At 40.8% G+C, this 21,770-nt stretch overlaps 1 protein-coding gene across 2 annotated transcripts; it reads left to right on the plus strand.

Moving 5' to 3' along the window:
* The first annotated feature begins 1,328 nt into the window (after window positions 1-1,328).
* On the plus strand, window positions 1,329-20,264 carry LOC135514410 (G kinase-anchoring protein 1-like). 2 transcript variants are annotated; one of them, XM_064937883.1, is made up of 12 exons: window positions 1,329-1,436; window positions 11,634-11,866; window positions 11,985-12,143; window positions 12,386-12,463; window positions 13,451-13,592; window positions 14,701-14,729; window positions 14,910-15,056; window positions 15,206-15,292; window positions 15,408-15,471; window positions 15,578-15,648; window positions 15,745-15,825; window positions 20,035-20,264. In XM_064937883.1, the coding sequence occupies exons 2-12, from the start codon at window positions 11,642-11,644 to the stop codon at window positions 20,074-20,076; spliced, it is 1,125 nt and encodes a 374-aa protein (XP_064793955.1). In that variant the 5' UTR covers window positions 1,329-1,436; window positions 11,634-11,641; the 3' UTR covers window positions 20,077-20,264. The 2 variants fall into 2 exon arrangements, with proteins under 2 accessions (XP_064793955.1, XP_064793956.1); XM_064937884.1 differs by having other exon boundaries at window positions 1,344-1,442.
* The last annotated feature ends 1,506 nt before the right edge of the window (window positions 20,265-21,770 follow it).

Consider the following 21,770-nt stretch of genomic DNA (forward strand, 5'->3'; position numbering starts at 1 on the left):
CTTAGTGACCACCCTCTGGAGAGCCTTGCTGTTGGGCGGTACATGGCGGTACAGTTGCCGTACCAGGCGGTGATACAACGTGGCTGGTTTTCTTTTTGTAGTAATTGCCTGTAGACCCTGCCACATACGTCGTGTCTGAGCTGTTTAATTGCGGCTCCACTTTGCCCCTACATTTGGCTTGTTTTATTACCTTGCGGAATGAATAACTACAGTGTTTATATTCAGCCATATTCCCAGTCCTCTTTCCATGGTTAAATGCAGTGATTCGCGCTTTCAGTTTTGCGCTAATGCCGCCATCCATCCATGGTTTCTGGTTAGGGTAGGTTTTAATAGTCACAGTGGGTACAACATCTCCTATACACTTCCTGATAAACTCACTCACCGAGTCAGCGTATAGATCGATGTTATTCTCTGAGGCTGCCCGGAACATTTCCCAGTCCGCGTGATCAAAACAATCCTAAAGTGTGGATTCCGATTGGTCAGAACAGCGGTCATACATACATTGTTACTTCTATAGCCCTTTTCAAAGAATCTCAAAGCGCATAAAAAGTAAAACAGCAAAAGGCAACAGTAAACATGTCACCTCGCACGAGCGATGCAGCTCCCCCTGTGCTAATTAGTAACAAGTATTCAGTCTAATTTGCAGAAAATGTAATAGGTTCTTATGGGAAACATACTGCACATGAGGAGCTGCATATCTGCACAGAATCTCATGACTGTAGCTCAAATGGGACAGGATATATGCTTGTTCAAATTTTGGAATTGCAGTTGATTACTATAGTGCCACCCTTGGGCCAACAAGTGTAATTGTAAATTGTAATGTGTAAATACGCTTCATTCAACCACGTTTGTGCAAAATCGGGGCAGTGTTGTCTGAAATATTGTGTGTGACTAACTTAAGAATGTATGGAGATAGATCCATAGTCCTCCTCAGATTTAATTGTGGGGGACAACAAAACAAATGTACTATTAAATGATGTAAAGTCTCTTCAGATAAAGGGCTTCCGAGGGGTGCAGCGGTCTAAGGTACGGTATCTCAGTGCTAGAGGCGTCACTACAGACCCTGGTTCGATTCCAGGCTGTATCACAACCGGCCGTGATTGGGAGTCCCATAGTGTGGCACACAATTGGCCCAGCGTTGACCGGTTTTGGTCAGGGTAGGCCATCATTGTAAATAATAATTTGTTCTTAACTGACTTGCCTAGTTAAATAAAATTTGGTCTGGAAAGGCAGTCATTAATACAGTGTTGCAAAAGTAGACCTCTGTCTCCTTCTACTGACGTGAAGCCATTTGCATATGCTTTCCTGAGACCAGAGTTCGCCATCACGGGCCCGTTTTGTCTTGTAGAATACTTTAGGCAACTGGGCCACCGTAGTTACTTTGCCGACGGAAAGTGGTGAACGTGTGGTATCTAGCTAGCTAACTACTTGAACAGGTGAAAGTATGTTTTGAATTACATTTTTTTGTTTATTAATATTTTCCCCTCAAACATTCCCAATGCAATATTGAATGAACTGATTTGATTTCCAAATTATAATAGCATGAGTTTCATGTAAACGAACCATAATACGAGCTAGCTACTTAGCGGCGTTAGTTTACAGCTGCATATGGATATGGCTGCAATATATGTAGCTAGAACTGTTTTATCTGACTTAGCTAGCTAGGCAAAGACATTCGATGCTTTCTTTGAACCAAGCTAATCGGACGACACGGTTTCTTTCAGTAGTAGAAGTTAATTTATCTAGCGAAATTAACGTTTAGTTATCCAATTACCGAATGACCACTCCCCTCTTCGCCGAGTTATACATTTAGTTTGAAAGTGTCAACCGACTATAAAGGCAACCCAGTTAGCTAAATAAGTGACATGCCATTACGGGACAGGTAGACCAGTAGGAGCCCTTCATCGTGACTCTCAGTTCCATTCCACATAGCTAAATCATTGGACGAAGTCGTCGTCTGTACGGGGGACGTTTTTTTAATCGCCCCGACGCTCTGTCCGAACATTAACACCATTTGCGGTACGGTTTTTGGAAGCATAAGGACCTTATTTAATATCAGCGAGAAATAATAATACAAAATAAAAAACGTTACACACCTTAATCGGGTTAGGGTTCCCACACGGTTTTATTTCCATGTTACAGCGCATGTTTACGGACAGTGGACTGACTACCTGTGCTAATTAGCTACCTGTCTCCCGGAACAGCCTGCTCCCATAGACTAGACGTAACGTGGTCAACGTAAATCCGGTGTAATCAAATAGGTATGTTATGTTTGGTATGGTTACTTAAGGCGAAAGGGCGGTGGTTGGTCGGGCGTATAACGCAAACGTTCGAATCACATCATGGACAATTTGATCAAATTAACACATTTTCAACTGCTTACCTACTTTTTATAATCTTTGCAACTACTTATCATGTTAGCTAACCCTACCCTAACGTGAACTTCTAGCAACCCAATGATTTCTTCGAATCTCATCACGGACAACATTTGCATTTAGAGCAAATGAGCAACTTTTCAACTACTTACATTTTACTTACATTTTTTTGCTACATTACAACTACTTAGCATGTTAGCTAACCTTAACTCTTTTAGCTAACCCTTTAACCTAATTATCAAACTTAGCCCTAATCCCTAGGCTAGCTGATGTTAAGCTAGCGTATGTTAGCATTAGCCACAACAATATAGAATGTAACATATTTAGCAAACGTACATTTTTCAAATTCGTAACATATAAGAATTGTAATTTTGTAATTTATTATACGAAATGGTGATAGACATCCCCAAATGTAATACATACCATATCATACATTTAGATACATTTAAAGTGTTGATAACATATGATACTAAATGGAGTGACACAGATTTTCATACAGAAAAATTCAAAATGCTCTGAGACCAGGTTGCTCCGAATACCTGTGTGTTAACTGAAGACAGATGACACAAAAGTACTGTCGACTTCCACTGTGTTAAAACGGACTGTATTTAGCATTTGTGAAATTATTCTGATGTGATCCTTTTGTTTTTATTACAGAATTGATTCAAGTTTAGATGAAGTATTTGTCTGTTTTGGCTTCTAGAGCCAATTCACCTTCAGACAGAATATGTAAAGTCCTTGGACTATAAGGAGTAACGTTAGGCACCTTTAGTCCATTGGGCAAGTGCAGCAGCATCAAGTGATATGTAAAACGAATCTCCATCCAGCTAGCTAGCTAGCCAGCAAGTGTTTTACTACTTTGATTGCTCGCTATAATGTAGGCTCATAGGCTACATAACAAAAGTATTTTAGTTGAAGATCAGAAGTAGGCAGGCTAGCTAATTGTAGAACCAGGCATTCACATTGTATTGGGCATATAATTAGAAATTAGAATACTATACTGATCAAAAATATAAATGCAACATGTAAAGTGTTGGTCCTGTGTTTCATGAGCTGAAGTAAGATCTCAGAAATGTTCCATACACACACACAAAGCTTATTTCTAATGAATTTAAACAATTTATCTGCACTGTATGTTTGTTAGCTAGCTAGCCAGTTTTAGAATAATGATTAATTTGTTTTTACATTTGTATTACCTGCAAATACAGTGCATTCGGAAAGTATTCAGACCACTTCCATTTTTCCACATTTTGTTACGTTACAACTAGTGATGCACCAATATTAAATTTTTGGCAGATACCAATATCCAATATTTTCCTTGACAAAAATATTGATACCGATATTTACAATTTTAGCGGCCTTTTAAGCATTCCAGTACAGTTAAATAGTTAACACACAGACATGGATGCAACGGTCTAAGGCACTGCATCTAAGTGTAAGATCCAGCCATGTTTGGGAGTCCCATAGGGCGGCTCACAATTGGCCCAGCATCGTCTGGGTTTAGCCGGGGTAGGGCGTCATTGTAAATAAAAAATTGTTCTTCACTGACTTGCCTAGTAAAATAAAGGTTACACCCACACACACACACACCACACAGACCAAAAAGTAATTTTGTTGGCATTTACGTATGTCCCCATTACCAGTAAAGCATAATCAAAACCTATTTCTTTCACTTATTTGCTGTTTCGTTGTTCATTTGTTCAGTCATTTCATTCTCAACCAGGATTTCTAAGGAACGGTGTTTGGTTCATTGCATGTCAAAAAAGATACAGGTCAAATAACACTATTCGACGAGTCAAATAATCTTGTTAACCAATCGGGACCTGAATATGACTGCACGTCACAATTTTTTACATAGTTATTACACATTGATTACACTTGGATCACTCGTATTTCATATGTCACAACGATTCATCGATACATATGCTATGATGCTGGTAAAGTTGTCTCGCGCACCTACAGTGCTGGTCATAGAAAAAAGCTAGCTCGCTCATGGATGCAAACAATATTCTTCCCCAAAAACATAGCAAAACGACAATCAGGTTTCAGTAGCTATAGTTAGCAGGCTAACTATATAGCTAGGCGTCATCTAAAATAACCCTAGTTTATAAGACAGTTCTTATTTGACTAATCAATCAAATTTATTTATATAGCCCTTCGTACATCAGCTGATATCTCAAAGTGCTGTACAGAAACCCAGCCTAAAACCCCAAACAGCAAGCAATGCAGGTGTAGAAGCACGGTGGTTAGGAAAAACTCCCTAGAAAGGCCAAAACCTAGGAAGAAACCTAGAGAGGAACCAGGCTATGTGGGGTGGCCAGTCCTCTTCTGGCTGTGCCGGGTAGAGATTATAACAGAACATGGCCAAGATGTTCAAATGTTCATAAATGACCAGCATGGTCGAATAATAATAAGGCAGAACAGTTGAAACTGGAGCAGCAGCACGGCCAGGTGGACTGGGGACAGCAAGGAGTCATGTCAGGTAGTCCTGGGGCATGGTCCTAGGGCTCAGGTCCTCCGAGAGAGAGAAGGAGAGAATTAGAGAATGCACACTTAGATTCACACAGGACACCGAATTGGACAGGAGAAGTACTCCAGATATAACAAACTGACCCCAGCCCCTTGACACATAAACTACTGCAGCATAAATACTGGAGGCTGAGACAGGAGGGGTCAGGAGACACTGTGGCCCCATCCGAGGACACCCCCGGACAGGGCCAAACAGGAAGGATATAACCCCACCCACTTTGCCAAAGCACAGCCCCCACACCACTAGACTAATGGTGGTCTGACCCATCTGTGAAGCTTGCCACAATAGTAGACTTTGCAGTTAGCCTTCAAAATAAAAATGTAATTGACAGTGATGCAAATGCATACAAATAGTAGAATTATTCCATAATTGAATAGATCATGCTAAACGAGGTTGGATTGTTGTTGTATAGTGTCAACAAAAGACAATAATTTGTTAATTTGACAAATCTGTTGAAATCGCAGTGGATGTATTATACTTTAGAATTGTATTGGGGGATACTTATTTTTGTGTACAGCCTTACCTATGGATTGTGGATCAATGACATGGGGTATCAGTCTACTCAGTGACACCCAGAGAACATTAGCATCGTTGCTCTTATTGCAGGACTCTGAAACAATTGTGAATTGAGCCACATTTATTGTCAACCTATGTGTATTGAACACTATTTCAGAGGGAAAACAATACTGCGTGGATTAGAGGTCGACCGATTAATCGGCAATGCCGATTTAATCAGGGCTGATTTCATCGATTCATCGAGTCGATGCACTTTCGTTGCACAAATGTACCTAACCATAAACATCAATGCAATCACAAAGTCCTTACCTCAATCCTATATAAAAGTTTTGGGCAGATCTGAAAAAGCGTGTGCGAGCAAGGAGGCCTACAAACCTAACTCAGTTACACCAGCTCTGTCAGTAGGAATGGGCCAAAATTCACCCAACTTAACTTATTCACCCAGCTTGTCGAAGGCTACCCGCAACGTTTGACCCAAGTTAAACAATTTAAAGGCAATGCTACCAGACACTAATTGAGTGTATGTAAACTTCTGACCCACTGGGAACGTAGTGAAATAAATAAAAGCTGAAATAACTACTATTATTCTGACATTTCACATTCTTAAAATAAAGTCTTGATCCTAACTGACCTAAGACAGGGAAGTTTTACTAGTATTAAATGTCAGGAATTGTGTGTATATATACACAGATCGGCTTTTTTGGGTCCTCCAATAATCGGTATCGGCGTTAAAATCATAATCCAAGGACCAGAATCCTCTAGCGAGGATGTTTTGGAGTCTGATAACTCTGAATATCTTGGGTATTGAGTAGACTCCATTTCATTGATCACCAATCCTTATGTAAAGCTGTACAGTGCAATATGATTGTCAATACACACACAATAGGCTGTCTGGGGAGTTGATTTCACACAGTCGCAGTTTCGCGATAAGAGCTACTTCGCTAATATTTGCATAAACTCTAAACAGTTGTGTTCTGTGGGTGTCACTGAGTCGACTGATACCCAATTTCATTGCTTCACATTCCAACCTTGTTTAACATTATCAAGTCTAAATATGGCATTCCACCAATTGTAACTTTCTGCATCACTTTCAAATAGGTACAATTATTTTGAAGGCAAACAGCAAATTCCACTATTGTGCCTAATCCTTATTGTGGCTAACTTTACAACACAAGCCGGTCAGGTCAAGCCTCACTCGCCAGAAGAAGCTAGCTGGCTGCTTATAACGTTAGCTTTGGGCAACAGGGTTAAGTAGCTGGCTAGCTGTTCAATTTCAATAGGCGAACAACAAGTGGCTACCTAGCTAATACTTACTCACAAGCATTCCGAAATCATTGCTAAGAATAGTGAAAATGCCTGCAGTTTCTACTGGTCATTGTTTTCAGGCTTGTTGTATTGGTGCTAGCTAGGTACCAAGCTAAAGCTAGCTAGCTACCCCAGAAGTTGCAGTCAAACAAATAATGCTTTATTACCAACACGGTATTGTAAACACATCGTTTGTTGCCGGTGTTTGCTTGTTTGCAGACTTTTTTTGTACAGTTTTGACAGGGCTACTTGCACGTGCAAATTCAGAACACACAACATGCAAAAATAGAACTGTGTTATTTGATGTGTCAAATGAAAAGCATATTTAACGCGTTAAACAGTGTCATTGTCATATTGTGTTATTTGACGTGTATCTTTTTTGACATTCAAAGACCCAATGGCATTCCGTAGTATGTCTTGAAGCTAATAGCAGTGACGCTGTTACTGTGTAGCTCCGGTAGGGCAACATCTGAACAATAGCGCACTTGGTAACGTTAGTATGTACTGGCGCTCGATCAGTTGCCAACATCACCCACGACAAAGAACGGTTGATTGTCAAGTGCAATGAATTCCATTATCTTGGCGTTAATGGATTTTGCATTTGAGTTATCTCGCAGAAATTCTTGCTCATTCAAATGACTGCTCAACTTATTTGCTCGATCCACACAGCAGACATTGTGGCTAGGTTAGGAATGCTGTGTCGCAGGTGTAGTGCAAAATTTTATGCGTCATTACATCATGTACTTACGTTATATCGGTATGCACGTCAGCTTTGACATCAGTTTTTCACATCGGCGTTTAACTAGACATTGGGCTGATACGGATCTTGGCATTTTTCGCTAATATTGGCCAATTCTGATATGTTCACCGATATATCGTTCATTCCTCGTTACAGCCTTATTCTAAAATGGATGAAATAAAAAAAAATACCCATCAATCTACAAACAATACACCATAATGACAAACCAAAAACAGGGTTTTAGAAATGTTTGCAAATGTATTAAAAATGAAAACAGAGACCTTATTTACACAAGTATTCAGACTAGGGTTGCAAAATTCCAGGAACTTACAATAAATCCCCTGCATTCCTGGTTGGAGATTTCTGGAATTCCTGCTTATTCCCTTCTTATTCTGGGAATCCACCAACCGGGATTTCAGGAAGTATTGAAAATTCTCAGAATTTTGCAACCCTAATTCAGACCCTTTGCTATGAGATTCGAAATTGAGCTCCGGTGCATCCTGTTTCCATTGATCATCCTTGGGATGTTTCTACAATTTGATTGGACAAGGCCCACACCTGTCTATATAAGGTCCCACAGTTGACAGTCCATGTCAGAGTAAAAACCAAGCCATGAGGTCGAAGGAATTGTCCGTAGAGCTCCGAGACAGGATTGTGTTGAGGCATAGATCTGGGGAAGGGTACTAATACATTTTGGCAGTATTGAAGGTCCCAGAGAACACAGTGGCCTCCATCATTCTTTAATTGAAGAAGTTTGGAACCACCAAGACTCTTCCTATAGCTGGCCGCTCAGCCAAACTGAGCAATCGGGGGAGAATGGCCTTGGTCTGGGAGACGACCAAGAACCTGGTGGTCACATTGACAGAGCTCCAGAATTTCTCAGTGGAGATGGAAGAGACTTACAGAAGGACAACCATCTCTGTAGCACACCTCCAATCAGACCTTTATGATAGAGTGGCCAAACGGAAGCCACTCCTCAGTAAAAGGCACATGACAACCCACTTTGAGTTTGCCAAAAGATACCTAAAGGACTCTCATGCCATGAGAAACAAGATTCTCTTGTCTGATGGAACCAAGATTGAACTCTTTGGCCTGAATGCCAACCGTCACATCTGGAGGAAATCTGGCACCATCCCTACGGTGAAGCATGGTGGTGGTAGCATTATGCGGTGGGGATGTTTTTCAGTGGCAGGTAATGGAAGACTAGTCCAGATCGAGGGAAAGATGAACGGACAAAGTACAGAGATCCTTGATGAAGACCTGCTCCAGAGCGCTTAGGACCTCAGACTGGTGTGAAGGTTCACCTTCCAACAGGACAATGAGAGAGGGAGCGAGAGACTCTAATCGCTGCCACAGGCGCTTCAACCAAGTACTGAGTAACGTGTCTGAATACTTATGTCAGTGTGATATTTCAGTTTTTTGTGTTTGTCATTATGGGGTATTGTGTGTCGATTGAGGAAAAAGTAAATATCAGTTTTAGAATAAGGCTGTAATACGCAACCCAAACCGGCTGCGCGCGTGCGCCGTAGTGCATACATTTATTTTGCCAAACACGATCACAACACGCAGGTTAAAATATCAAAACAAACTGAACCAATGACATTAATTTGGGGACAGGTTGAAAAGCATTGAACATGTATGGCAATTTAGCTAGTTAGCTTGCACTTGCTAGCTAACGTTAATTTGTCCTATTTAGCTAGCTTGCTGTTGCTAGCTAATTTGTCCTGGGATATAAGCATTGAGTTGTTATTTTACCTGAATTGCACAAGGACCCTTACTCGACAATTAATCCACACGTAAAACGGCCATCCGAATCGTTTCTAGTCATCGCTCCTCCTTCCAGGCTTTTTAATCTTTGAACTTATGTGGTGATCGCATCAACTTTCATAGTATTAACCTGACAACCGGCAACAAAGTTCGTCTTTCAATCACCCACGTGGGTATAACCAATGAGGAGATGGTACGTGGGTACCTGCTTCTATAAACCAATGAGGAGATGGGAGAGGCAGGACTTTCAGCGTGATCTGCGTCAGAAATAGGAATGACTTCAATTTTAGCCCTTGGAGTCGCAGATGCTCATTGACGCGCAATAATTGAATAACGTGGATTTCTACATTTATTTTGCGACGCTCACGCACATGACTTGTCCGGTATGGTCAGCATGTTACATAACAAAATGTGGAAAAAGTCAATGGGTCTGAATACTTTCCGAATGCACTGTATGCCAAACAATCCATTCAAACAATGCATTCAGTTGATGATAGGACTTAGACAAGTTGTAAATGCAACAAGAACTGATATTTTATCATCGTATTCACAGCTTTCTAAGAACCAAAATGTAGAAACTTCTGGTCTATTAAGATATATTTTAGAGGCTATTTACACAGAACACTCCCTTGTATAATCTGTATTTATAAGTACAGTGCCTTCAAAGTATTCACACCTCTTTACATTTTGTGTTAGTCTGAATTTGAAATTGATTGTCACTGCCCTACACAATAATTCATAATGTCAGTGGAATTATGTTTTTAGACATTTTTACAAATTAATTTAAAATGAAAAGCTGAAATGTCTGGAGTCAATAAGTATAGTATAACTCCTTTTATAGTAAGCCTCAATATGTTCAGTAGTAAAAATTAGCTTAAGTTGCATGCACTCTGTGTGCAATAATAGTGTTTAACATGATCTTTGAATGAGTACCCCATCTCTGTACCCCACACATACAATTATCTGTACGGTCCCTCAGTCTAGCAGTGAATTTCAACCAAAGACCAGGGAGCTTTTCCAATGCCTCGCAAAGAAGGGCACCTATTGGTACATTGGTAAAAATATACAAGCAGACATTGAATATCCCTTTGAGCATGTTTAAATTATTAATTACACTTTGGGTGGTGTATCAGCACACCCAGGCACTACAAAGATACAGGCGTCCTTCCTAACTCAGTTGCCGGAGAGGATGGAAACTGCTCAGGGATTTCACCACGAGGCCACGGGTGACTAAAACTGGACAAAAAACTGAGGATGGACCAACAACATTGTAGTTACTCCACAATACTAATCTAAATTACGAATTGAAAAGAAGGAAGTCGGGAAAGACTAAAAATATTCCAAAACTACAAAAAAGGTGTCAAGGAAATTAACTCTGTCAAAGTTGGGGCAAACTCTACACATCACTTGAGTACCACACTTCATATTTTCAGGCATGGTGGTGGCTGCACATGTTATGGGTATGTTTGTCATCAGCAAGGACTATGGAGTTTTTTAAGATAAAAAGAAATGGAATAGAGCTAAGCGCAGGTAAAATCAGTCTGCTTTCCAACAGACATTGGGAGACAAATTCACCTTTCAGCAGGATAACTACATTAAACCCAGGGCCAGATATGCGCTGGAGTTGTTTACCAAGACAACATTGATTGTTCCTGAGTGGCCTAGTTACAGTTTTTATTTAAATCGGCTTGAAAATCTATGGCAAGTCTTGAATGGCTTTTTTAGCAAGTATCAACAATCAACTTGACAGCTTGAAGAATGTGCAAATATTGTACAGTCCAGCTGTGCAAAGCACTTAAGAGACTTACCCAGAACGACTCGCAGCTGTAATCGCTGCCAAAGGTGATTCTAACGTATTGATTCAGGGGTGTAAATACTTATGTAAATGAGGCATTCCTATATTTAATACAATTTTAATAAGAAGGGCAACAATTCTAAATGTTTTGGCTTTGTCATTATGGGGTATTGTATTCGGGCTACAACACAATGTAGATTAAGTCGAGGGGTATAAATACTTTCTGAACGCTCTTAATTGACAATATTATAGGTTGACAATGATTGTAATACACAATATATGTTACATCACATGCCTGCCTTTTATTTTCCTACATCGGTAAAATCAGTATTATGCCTCTACTGTCATTCTTTCCAATTAGACTGGTTTGGATTTCTTCCTGACCAATATGGCTGCAATTTTCATCCCATTCTGGAAGTTTGAGGCTTCATTACGTAGTCCTCTAGTAATTTAATAGGATCTCTATGGTATTGGGTCTGTTTTTATGGCTTTCTTTTTGTTTATTGTTAGGGTTGCACTGGAGAGGTTCAGATTAGAAAGGTTTTGTTATGCATTGCCTAATTTGACGTGTTTTCTTTCTGCGTGTATCTTGTTTGTTGTGCATAGGTCAGCAGATGGCATCAGTAATGATCTCCGTCCACACCACAGCTTCTCGCTTTGCCCTGCTTCAGGTTGACTCTGATTCGGACTCCGATTTGGAGTCAGGAAAGACCAGAGGTGGCCGGGACTCTGGGAAGGGTCGGCCTGGGAAGGCAACCGAGGGGAAATCCACCGCGAGCAACGGCAAGAAGGAGAAGAGGAAGAAGAAGCGAGAGCAGCAACAGAGCGAGGCCAATGAGGTGACTGGCAGGGGCATTTAACCTCCTCGCTGAACCCAACATCAGGTCTCAAAGGTTTCAGTTTTACTATTTCACCTGACCTTGTGGACTGATGATGACTCCTGTCTCCTGTCCGCAGTTAAGGAGTCTTGCCTTTAAGAAGCTCCCTCAGAAGTCCTCTGCCCCGCCCCCCTCCCTGTCTCTGCAGGGTGTGGCCAATGAGCTACTCCATCCCGCAGCAGGGGACCAATCCATGCCCCCGGAAGGCTGGCAGCAATGGAAACAGAGGGACTACCAGGTAAAACCTGACAGATCCCCCCCCCCCTAGGTTTTAGAGATATGGTGAAATATGGTCCTACAACTACATTTATTTTCTTCATATCTATGATTTTTTAGGGATTGTTTCTGAACAGGGCTCATGGTAACACCTGACATGGTGGGCATGAATGGGCATTATAATTTCTTATGGATGTTACCCTTACCTGATATCCCCCAGCTAATCCCATCCTTAATCTTCGTCTTTGTTTCTGACCAATGCAGTTAACAAGTGAGCTGTATGAGGCAGACCTGGAGAAGGCACTGATTATGAGTAAACTGGAGTTTGAGGAGCACAAACAGGTACCATACTGTCCCAATGCAGCACTAGAGCTCTGCTACCCGAGCCCGATGGACCCCGACATTATACAGTCGTGGCCAAAGGTTTTGAGAATGACACAAATTTTAATTTTCACAAAGTCTGCTGCCTCAGTTTGAATGATGGCAATTTGCATATACTCCAGAATGTTATGAAGAGTGATCAGATGAATTGCAATTAATTGCAAAGTCCCTCTTTGCTATGCAAATGAACTGAATCCCGCAAAAACATTTCCACTGCATATCAGCCCTGCCACAAAAGGACAAGCTGACATCATGTCAGTGATTCTCTTGTTAACACAGGTGTGAGTGTTGATGAGGACAAGGCTGGAGATCACTCTGTCATGCTGATTGAGTTAATAACAGACTGGAAGCTTCAAAAGGAGGGTGGTGCTTGGAATCATTGTTCTTCCTCTGTCAATCATGGTTACCTGCAAGGAAACACGTGCCGTCATCATTGCTTTGAACAAAAAGGGCTTCACAGGAAGGATATTGCTGCTAGTAAGATTGCACCTAAATCAACAATTTATCGGATCATCAAGAACTTCAAGGAGAGCGGTTCAATTGTTGTGAAGAAGACTTCAGGCCGCCACCAGTACAGAGCTTGCTCAGGAATGTCTAATCATTGAGCAGAACAGCAAGCAGAGGTGTTTCTATAGATACTCACACCATCAGAGATATGCACAGAGCGCATGCAGTGGAAGCAAGGGACAGACAGATGAGCAGCTAATGGATACTAACAGAGGAAGTTATTTCTGGGTTCGGCCAGGGCCGGTCCTTAAATTTGTCAGTAGCAATCAGGCATGAGTATACAGCACCCTGTCACAAAACATCTGTCATTAAAAGATTAACAGAAATCAGAACCATAGAGAGAGAACTACACACACATGGCTCAGACCAAAATGTTTATTTTTTGATGAAATTAATGTTCCATTAAAGCAGATGCTGTTCTTTTAAATTGCCTCCTGTCAGGATGATGACGGAACAGATACTCCCTCTCCCAAGTCCAGAGGAGGAGGAGGAGCAGCGGCAGGGAAGAAAGACAAGAAGAAGAGCCAGCAGGGAAAAGACAAGAAGATGACAGTGTCTCTGAAGGACTTCCAGGCAGAGGGGGGTGAGACCAGCAGTGGCTCGAGCTACACTTATGTTAAAGGCCCAGTGCAGTCAAAAAATGACTGATTTTCCTGTGTTTTATATATATTTCCACACTATGAGGTTGAAATAATACTGTGAAATTGTGAAAATTCTAATAATGCCATCTTAGTGTAAGAGCTGTTTGAAAAGACTGCTTGAAATTTCAGCCTGTTTTGGTGGGATGGAGTTTTGGCCTGCCTGGTGACATCAGGTGGTAAATTTGTTAATATATAACGATAACGTGTTTGAACAAACTGAACTTTCTGTACCCCCTCGTCTCTCTCAGTAACTTTCCATACACATATTTCCTGTTCCCCTTAATCAATGAATTATTATATAGTGACATATAGTGACAGTATAATTCAAGTTAGAACGCAACAAGACCAATAAGAAAGAGTTCCAAACCTCTGCCAATAATAATAATACATTCTAGTAAGAAATCATTAGGTGAGTGTTTATATTTGTCCTATTTCAGACATTTACAAGTGTGAATTGGAAATGTTTTTATTTTTTTACATACCACAACTCTCCCTGAGACAGCCTTTGGAGAGTGGGGTCACGGCTAGGGTCTGTCATTATCAATGGTGACTTTGGAGCAATTAGGGGTAAGTGCCTTGCTCAAGGGCACTGTTTTTTCACCTTCGGTTCATGGCCCTACGCGCTAACTGCTAGGCTACCTGCCACACCAATAACCGCTAGTTTTCAGTTTTCCACTCCCCTCTCAGACCAGACAGTCCTACCTACATTTTTGCTTAAGAAATTACACTTGTTTCTTTTTTTTACCATTTTAATTGAAAACCATCACAGTAAGGTACTAAATTGTTACCCAGAAAGGATTTGACATTCAGGGGAAAAAAGGCTGCATTGGGACTTTAACATTGAGCACTGCCCCATTTCATCAATACAATACCAGCATAGCAGTAACACTCGGACTACTTGTTTAACAGTCAACTTTGAGCAGGTGCTGCGTATAATGTGCTATAATTGTCTGTTTTCTCAGTGGCCTCACTCATGTTATTATTCTGTTTTTTAACGAAGTTCACTTGACTTGTTGAATTCTCCTTAAAAACCACGATTCTCCGTTACAGATCAGCTTAGTAAGAAGCAGGAGAAAGAGGTGAGGTATGGCATCATTGTTGTATTCGGTGTTTGGCTTGCAGTACTTCGGTCGAGGGTTTTAAACCCTGTAATGTAAGGATGAATGTAATGGACAGGTGGTGATATGACGTGAACTAGCGCAAATTGTGTAGGGTGTGTGTGTGATTTTAATAATTCAAATGCTGAATCCACTCTCCAGGAGACCAAACTGCCCACACCTCCAGAAGACAAGTTCTTCAACAAGCTTGAGGATGACGTTATCAAAATCGTACAGCAGGAAAAAAGACGAGAGCAGTTTTCTAACAGCACTGACGCCGAGGTCACGACTTCAACAGAGCATGAACCGGTGAGACGGACTGCAAATCAGTTCATTCCAAGTATAATGGCTTTATGTTCAAATTATATTCGACCATTGAGTGACTGCTGATGAGACCATGGAGGACAGGGTAACTCTATCTCTCAGAGCCTAACTGTGCCTCCCATCACACCTCCCAGGACCCCCGAACTGAGCAGCTAAAGGACGACTTGGAGAAGAAAGACCAAGAAATCGAGAAGTTAAAGAAGGTCATTTCACAATGGGAGGTGAGTCGTTGGATGGATACTGTACTGGGCTTTGGATGGAGCATGTCAAGAAGACAGAACAGCACCATCTGGCATTTACAGTTGGTGTGAACGTGTTATTGTTCTCGATCCTCAGGTGAAGTACAAAGAAGTGAAAGCCAGAAACTCCCAGCTCCTGAAGATGTTGCAGCAGGGAGAGAGTACAGCTACTGCACTCCTAATTCAATCTGAGACGATACAGTAATCCATTACTGATGCATTAGGTAGGCCTACTTGTTCTCATTCATTCTCTTCCTCTCTCCACAGTGAAAGATAAAGCAGAGATCCTATTGCAGGTGGAAGAGCTTCTAAATATCAAAGAGGAGCTGTCTTCACAGGTGTGTGTGTGTGTGTGTGCTTGTGCGTGTGTCTCAAACCATTAATCGTGTGCAAAACTGTCGTCCTGGTTGAATTACATTTATTTCTCTCTCCAGGTGACATCACTACATGCTTCACTTGAACAGGAGAAGTCGAAAGTGAAAGGTTTGCAAACAGATCAGCCAAAACACCATCAGGTAAGACGTCACATAGATACTCCTCGCACTTGCAAGTAAAACTCAATACAACACACATTTAGTGTATCTCATAAAGTGTCCCTGTCTAAAATCAAACCAACAGCTCACGCCTGGTTCAGAGAGAGGGGTAAAGGCTGCAGTGTAGAATGACCCCAGTTTGTTGTGCTGTTCAACCTGTGTAAAGCTGTGAGTCGAATGGGATGTCTTTTTAAATACAAGGTGTGTGTGCGTGCATGTGTGTGTTCCACTCTTAATCAGGCAGGAAGTCACCTCTAGGAAGATTACCAAGTTAACAGTGCAGCAGCAGTAGTCCTCACTCTCCAGAATAGTTTACAAAACAAAACCATTCACTCTGTCTAGCTCATTACTATATGAGTGATTGAACATTTTGTTTTTTACTTAATGTATGAATATTGCCAAATCTAATCATGAATTTTGAAAACAAACCACCATTTTAGATTTGGAAATGTTTTCTATATATTGTGGAACATAATATACTCTATGATCATATCAAAGTTACAGAGTGGGATCTCTACTACTTTTTAGAGTTATGATCTAATTTGTATGTGTTACCAACCGAGTGAATGTGAAAATAGATTTAAAATGGTCGCCCTCTGCTGGTGATTTGCAGGATGTGCAATTACACAAGTTATTAAAGAAGGACTGTGATTGGTTACATTGCCTACCAATTTCACTGTTAAGTATGGGCCAAATCTTTAAAAGTAGCAGATTTCCCACTCTGGAATGTTGATATACCTGTATAGTATATTATGTTTAGGGCTGTCAAACGATTCAAATACTTAATCGCGCTAATGGCATTAGTTAATTTGCTCAAATGTGGCCCTAAAGAAAGATTTTTCAATTTAAAAAGTAATGCATTGAGTTACAGGCATACTTTTATTTGATTGTAAGGGATGGAAACACTGAATTATCTAGGCTACATCAGTTTTAATAGCATTTTCACCATAAACAACACAAGTCACTGTCAAATACAGTTAGCTATTAATGCTCCCAATGTTTAAGTAGGCCTACTCCCGCTTATCAATGTTCTTGAAGGTTAACACTTGCTCACACACGCACAGCTTTAAGTTCTGTTAAATCTTCAGGCATTCTAAATGAGTGTGACTACAGGGGAAAAAAGGACTGGCTCTATGGATACAAAGAGCTATTAAACCATCTGTACGGTTCAGAGAACTTTACACACAGGCCTACACCCTCTCCCTCCCTCCTCACACCCACTCTTTCTCACTTATGACCTAAACTCACAAAATACGAGCGTGAAAGGCGTGCGTTTTAGAATGCATTGTTTTGTTTTGAATTATAATGTTCCAACCGAAGCTGGGTGGGCGGGTTGTCAGCTTTGATGCCTCAATTAGAACATGTCAAATTTTTTGCGTTTTGTCGCTGTAGTCACACAATTGAATAAAAATATTGTCATTTTCAAGCTCATTTGAATTGGAAAGGTAGGTAAGGGTTGAGGCTTTACCACACATGCTAAATTAGACCAATTCATCCACTAATGGAAACAACATCGCTATGTGCAAAAGATTGAAGATATGGACTATCCTGCTAGCATACAGTCACTGTTCTGCCTGTCATGTCTTTTCCACCCGCCTCACTCTTCTTGCGCCGCCCAACGCTTATGGTGAGTTTTTGAGAAGGGTGCAACTGCAGCCCACAATTCAGGGCGTTCCTGTTTGTGGACATTCCTGCATCTGCATAAACCCTTCTTTATACTTCCATTGGTCAATTTTCCAATTTGTAAGTCGCTCTGGATAAGAGCGTCTGCTAAATGACTTAAATGTAAATGTAAATGTTTTAAGCTATGCCTCCAGTACATATGTGTGAGGCATGGGCGATCTACTACAGTAGATGGTAGTAATGCACCATAACGTTGGATGCCAACCAATAAACCCCACAGAAGAAGAGGCAGGAGCGTCAACGTTAGTAGGGGGGGTGGAATTTTAAGGTCTGCACACTTGGCGTTTTACTGCCGCTTTACACCTGCTCTCACATGCATCCTTTAACACAGTGGTTCTCAACTGGTTTTGCCTGGAGACCCAAATTTGACCATGTCTATTGAGTTGCGACCCAATATTATGGACTGTTACTTTTTATAATGTTGTCTTGCAGCTGCCTTCTTGGGCAGGTTTCACTTGCAAAATAGACTGTCTCAATTATGGTATTAAATAAAGTCATTACACAGCCATGTTAACTGAGAAAACACTTGTTATCAATTCAGGAGAATAATCCATTTTAATTAGGAGACCAGTTCAGGAGTGGGGTGTAATAAATGATCAGACTCAGACTCAGAACATAACATCGACACCAGTCCAATAATATTGGATAATATTTTTTTTTTTCAATCATTAGAAATTCTTTAATCATCAATTATCATGATAATCTTAGTGTTTGGCCTTGTAAAGTCAGCAACAATAAGTGGTGCAGCGGTATCCTTTCAAAATAAGTTTTGGTGCGAAGGTTACCTTTTTAAAATCCCCCCCAGTTGAGAATCACTGCTCTTAACACAAAATCATACACACCCCACTCTTACATATGCAGCCTACAGTACTTTGAAGCAGTAGCCTATTCCTTTTCAGTTCTTGCAATCAGAATGTGTGCATAGTCAATGGTCAAGTTATCATGTTGCTGGGTAACATGGCAAGCTAAACAATGTAGTTTGTTATAAAACCAAAACATACTGACTCCAGAATAGTTTAAAACGACCTGCGACATGCACATGAATCCTAGGCACAAAAAAAAATATAGAAAATTAGCTTTGGGAATATTGGGCATAAATTTTACAATTATTTTGTAGAATGGCACATGGTCTTGAGTGATGTTAAAGGCGCAAGCATTGACTGGTAGGGCTGCTGTCCAAACTCATAAAAGACACACCCTCGTCCACTTACCCTCGCCTTATGCCCTTGGGGGAATCCCCATCGCCATCTTGGCGGGCGGTCCCACTGATAAGCCAAGCAAGGGAAGTTTGCAACGTAAGCCCCTCAACCCTCGTTTTTAGTCGCGTTTGCGAGTGTACAATTATGTTCACTCCGAGGCCTGAAACTCCCCTTATTTCAAATTGCGACGATTGTACATCTGCTAAGAAGTCAGCGAAAACTTAAAAACAACATCAATGGAGAAGTCAACAACAAGCGTAAGTAAAAACAAATGCAAATAAGTTAGAAATTGTGCAAATAATGTACATGACGGCACAAACACGTCTCATAAAAAGTAAATATAGCTGTACTCTCTCCCTGCTGCAACATCTTTTGGAAATTGTAGAAATAAAGCATTTTCCTTCTACAGAATTTCCAGCTAGGTAGGCTAATGTTAGCTAATTAATTTGCTCGCTTTCACACAGTAGGTGTATATTATTCATTATGTGTTTTAAAATAGACATGCATAAGTAGACATGCACTCATAATTGACTGTAGTGCATGTAAAAAACACAATCATCGCGGGATGAACGAGTGATGAATTTCCGGGCAAGGGCGGTCCATTTTAAAAACCATTCCTTCCTTCCTCCCTCGCCCCTTTTCCCTGCAAGTGTATACTTGTCATGATACCTCATCAGAAGGGTCTACTTACTTGGAGGGCTGAGGGGATAGGGTGTGTCTATTAAGTGTTTGGACTGTAGTCTAGATGTGTTCAGTGTTGGTGTTCTGCGCTTAAAAGGGGCTGTACGGATAACATGTGTTCTTGAAAGGTTCCATGCGGTGATGAAAAATAGAGAAGTGATTAACGGCATTTTAAAAAATTATGCCCATAAACAGCTCACGCCTTAACATGTTATTAGGGCTTTAACGCTATTCGTGTTTATTTGTCAATATTCTTCTTTGTTGTTTTTGAACTCAAAATACTACTCATATTACCAAGTAAGCGGTAAAGCTTCATATAACACCAATTTTTGCTTTGTAACACCTACAGATTAAATATTATGGAGTCTTAAAGGAGGCCTGGGTAATGCCAAAATGTCATAAATATACCAACTTTGATGCATAAATATACTTCTCAAGTATGCTGAACTGTTAGTGTATTTCAGTTGAAGGATATTGGGTTTGGTAACAACTTATCATGAAATGTCAAATCTCCTGAGCTGTCTTAAGCCCTTGGAGACAGTCAAGCCCCAGACAAGCGGACCAACAAACTAACAATGTAAAACTTTCTGTACTCACTCCATACTTCCTGGTCTCCTCTGATTGGCAGGGAAACAGGAAGGGGAAAAAGGGTTCAGAGTCTGATCTATGAAGACTGCGGAGGGAAGAACATTGACTGCAAAATACAACGAAGCAAAGCACTCCAATTCTTCAGGGTCTATTTGTTTGTATGGTTACTCTCTACTCTCTTGTCTTCATGCACTAATCATGCCTTGTATACCACACACCAACTCCTGGATGTGCCGCACTGCCGAAGTTATTAAAAAGCTTGTAAATGAAGGCTGTATGTTTTCTGTTGACTGACATCGCAGCTCCTCTTTTTGTTCTGGTCTGCTCCCCGCCTTCTCTGGGGTGATGCCAAATGACAGGTGTCATTTTTTTTTTCGCTGCAAGTTAAATAAACTACTTTTTCAGTGTAAAATCATGTCTCCTTTTGTGATATTACTATGTGCTAATGGTACACAAAAATGGTACACAAAAGATGTAAAACTGTTTTTGGTGCTGATGAGACTTTAGCATCTTTTAGTGGAGCCTCTTCATGACAAATCATATACAATTGAAGTCGAAGTTTACATACACCTTAGCCAAATACATTTAAACTCAGTTTTTCACAATTCCTGACGTTTAATCCTAGTTTAAATTCCCTGTCTTAGGTCAGTTAGGATCACCACTTTATTTTAACAATGTGAAAAGTCAGAATAATAGTAGAGAATGATGATTTATTTCAGCTTTTATTTCTTTCATCACATTCCCAGTGGGTCAGAAGTTTACAAGCACTCAGTTTACAAGCATTGCCTTTAAATTGTTTAACTTGGGTCCGTTGCGGGTAGCCTTCCACAAGCTTCCCACGCTAAGCTGGGTGAATTTTGGCCCATTCGTCCTGACAGCTGGTGTAACCGCGTCAGGTTTGTAGGCCTCCATGCTCGCACATGCTTTTTCAGTTCTGCCCATACCTTTTCTATAGGATTGAGGTCAGGGCTTTGTGATGGCCACTCCAATATATTGACTTTGTTGTCCTTAAGCCATTTTGGATTTATGCTTGGGGTCATTGTCCATTTGGAAGACCCATTTGCGACCAAGCTGTAACTGATGTCTTGAGATGTTGCTTCAATATATCCAGATAATTTTCCTACCTCATGATGCCATCTATTTTGTGAAGTGCACCAGTCCCGCCTGCAGCAAAGCATACCCACAACATGATGCTGCCACCCCCGTGCTTCATGGTTGGGATGGTGTTTCTTCGGCTTGCAAGCCTCCCCCTTTTACCTCCAAACATAATGGCAAACAGTTCTATTTTTGTTTCATCAGACCAGAGGACATTTCTCCAAAACGTACGATCTTTGTCCCCATGTGCAGTTGCAAACCGTAGTCTGGCTTTTTTGTGGCTGTTTTGGAGCAGTGGCTTCTTCCTTTCTGAATGGCCTTTTAGGTTATGTCGATATAGGACTCGTTTTACTGTGGATATAGATACTTTTGTACCCGTTTCCTCCAGCATCTTCACAAGGCCCTTTGCTGTTGTTCTGGGATTGATTTGCAGTTTTTGCATGCTGTTTATACTTGCGTACTATTGTTTGTACAGATGAACGTGAATACTTCAGCCGTTTGGAAATTGCTCCCAAGGATGAACCAGACTTGTGGAGGTCAACATTTTTTTTTTCTGAGGTCTTGGCTGATTTTTTGGGGGGATTTTCCCATGATGTCAAGCAAAGAGGCACTGAGTTTGAAGGTAAGGCTTGAAATTAATCCACAGGTACACCTCCAATTGACTGTAATGATGTCAATTAG

This window comes from Oncorhynchus masou, chromosome 25 (assembly GCF_036934945.1).
Source record: "Oncorhynchus masou masou isolate Uvic2021 chromosome 25, UVic_Omas_1.1, whole genome shotgun sequence".
In the NCBI taxonomy this organism is placed as follows: Eukaryota; Metazoa; Chordata; class Actinopteri; order Salmoniformes; family Salmonidae; genus Oncorhynchus; species Oncorhynchus masou.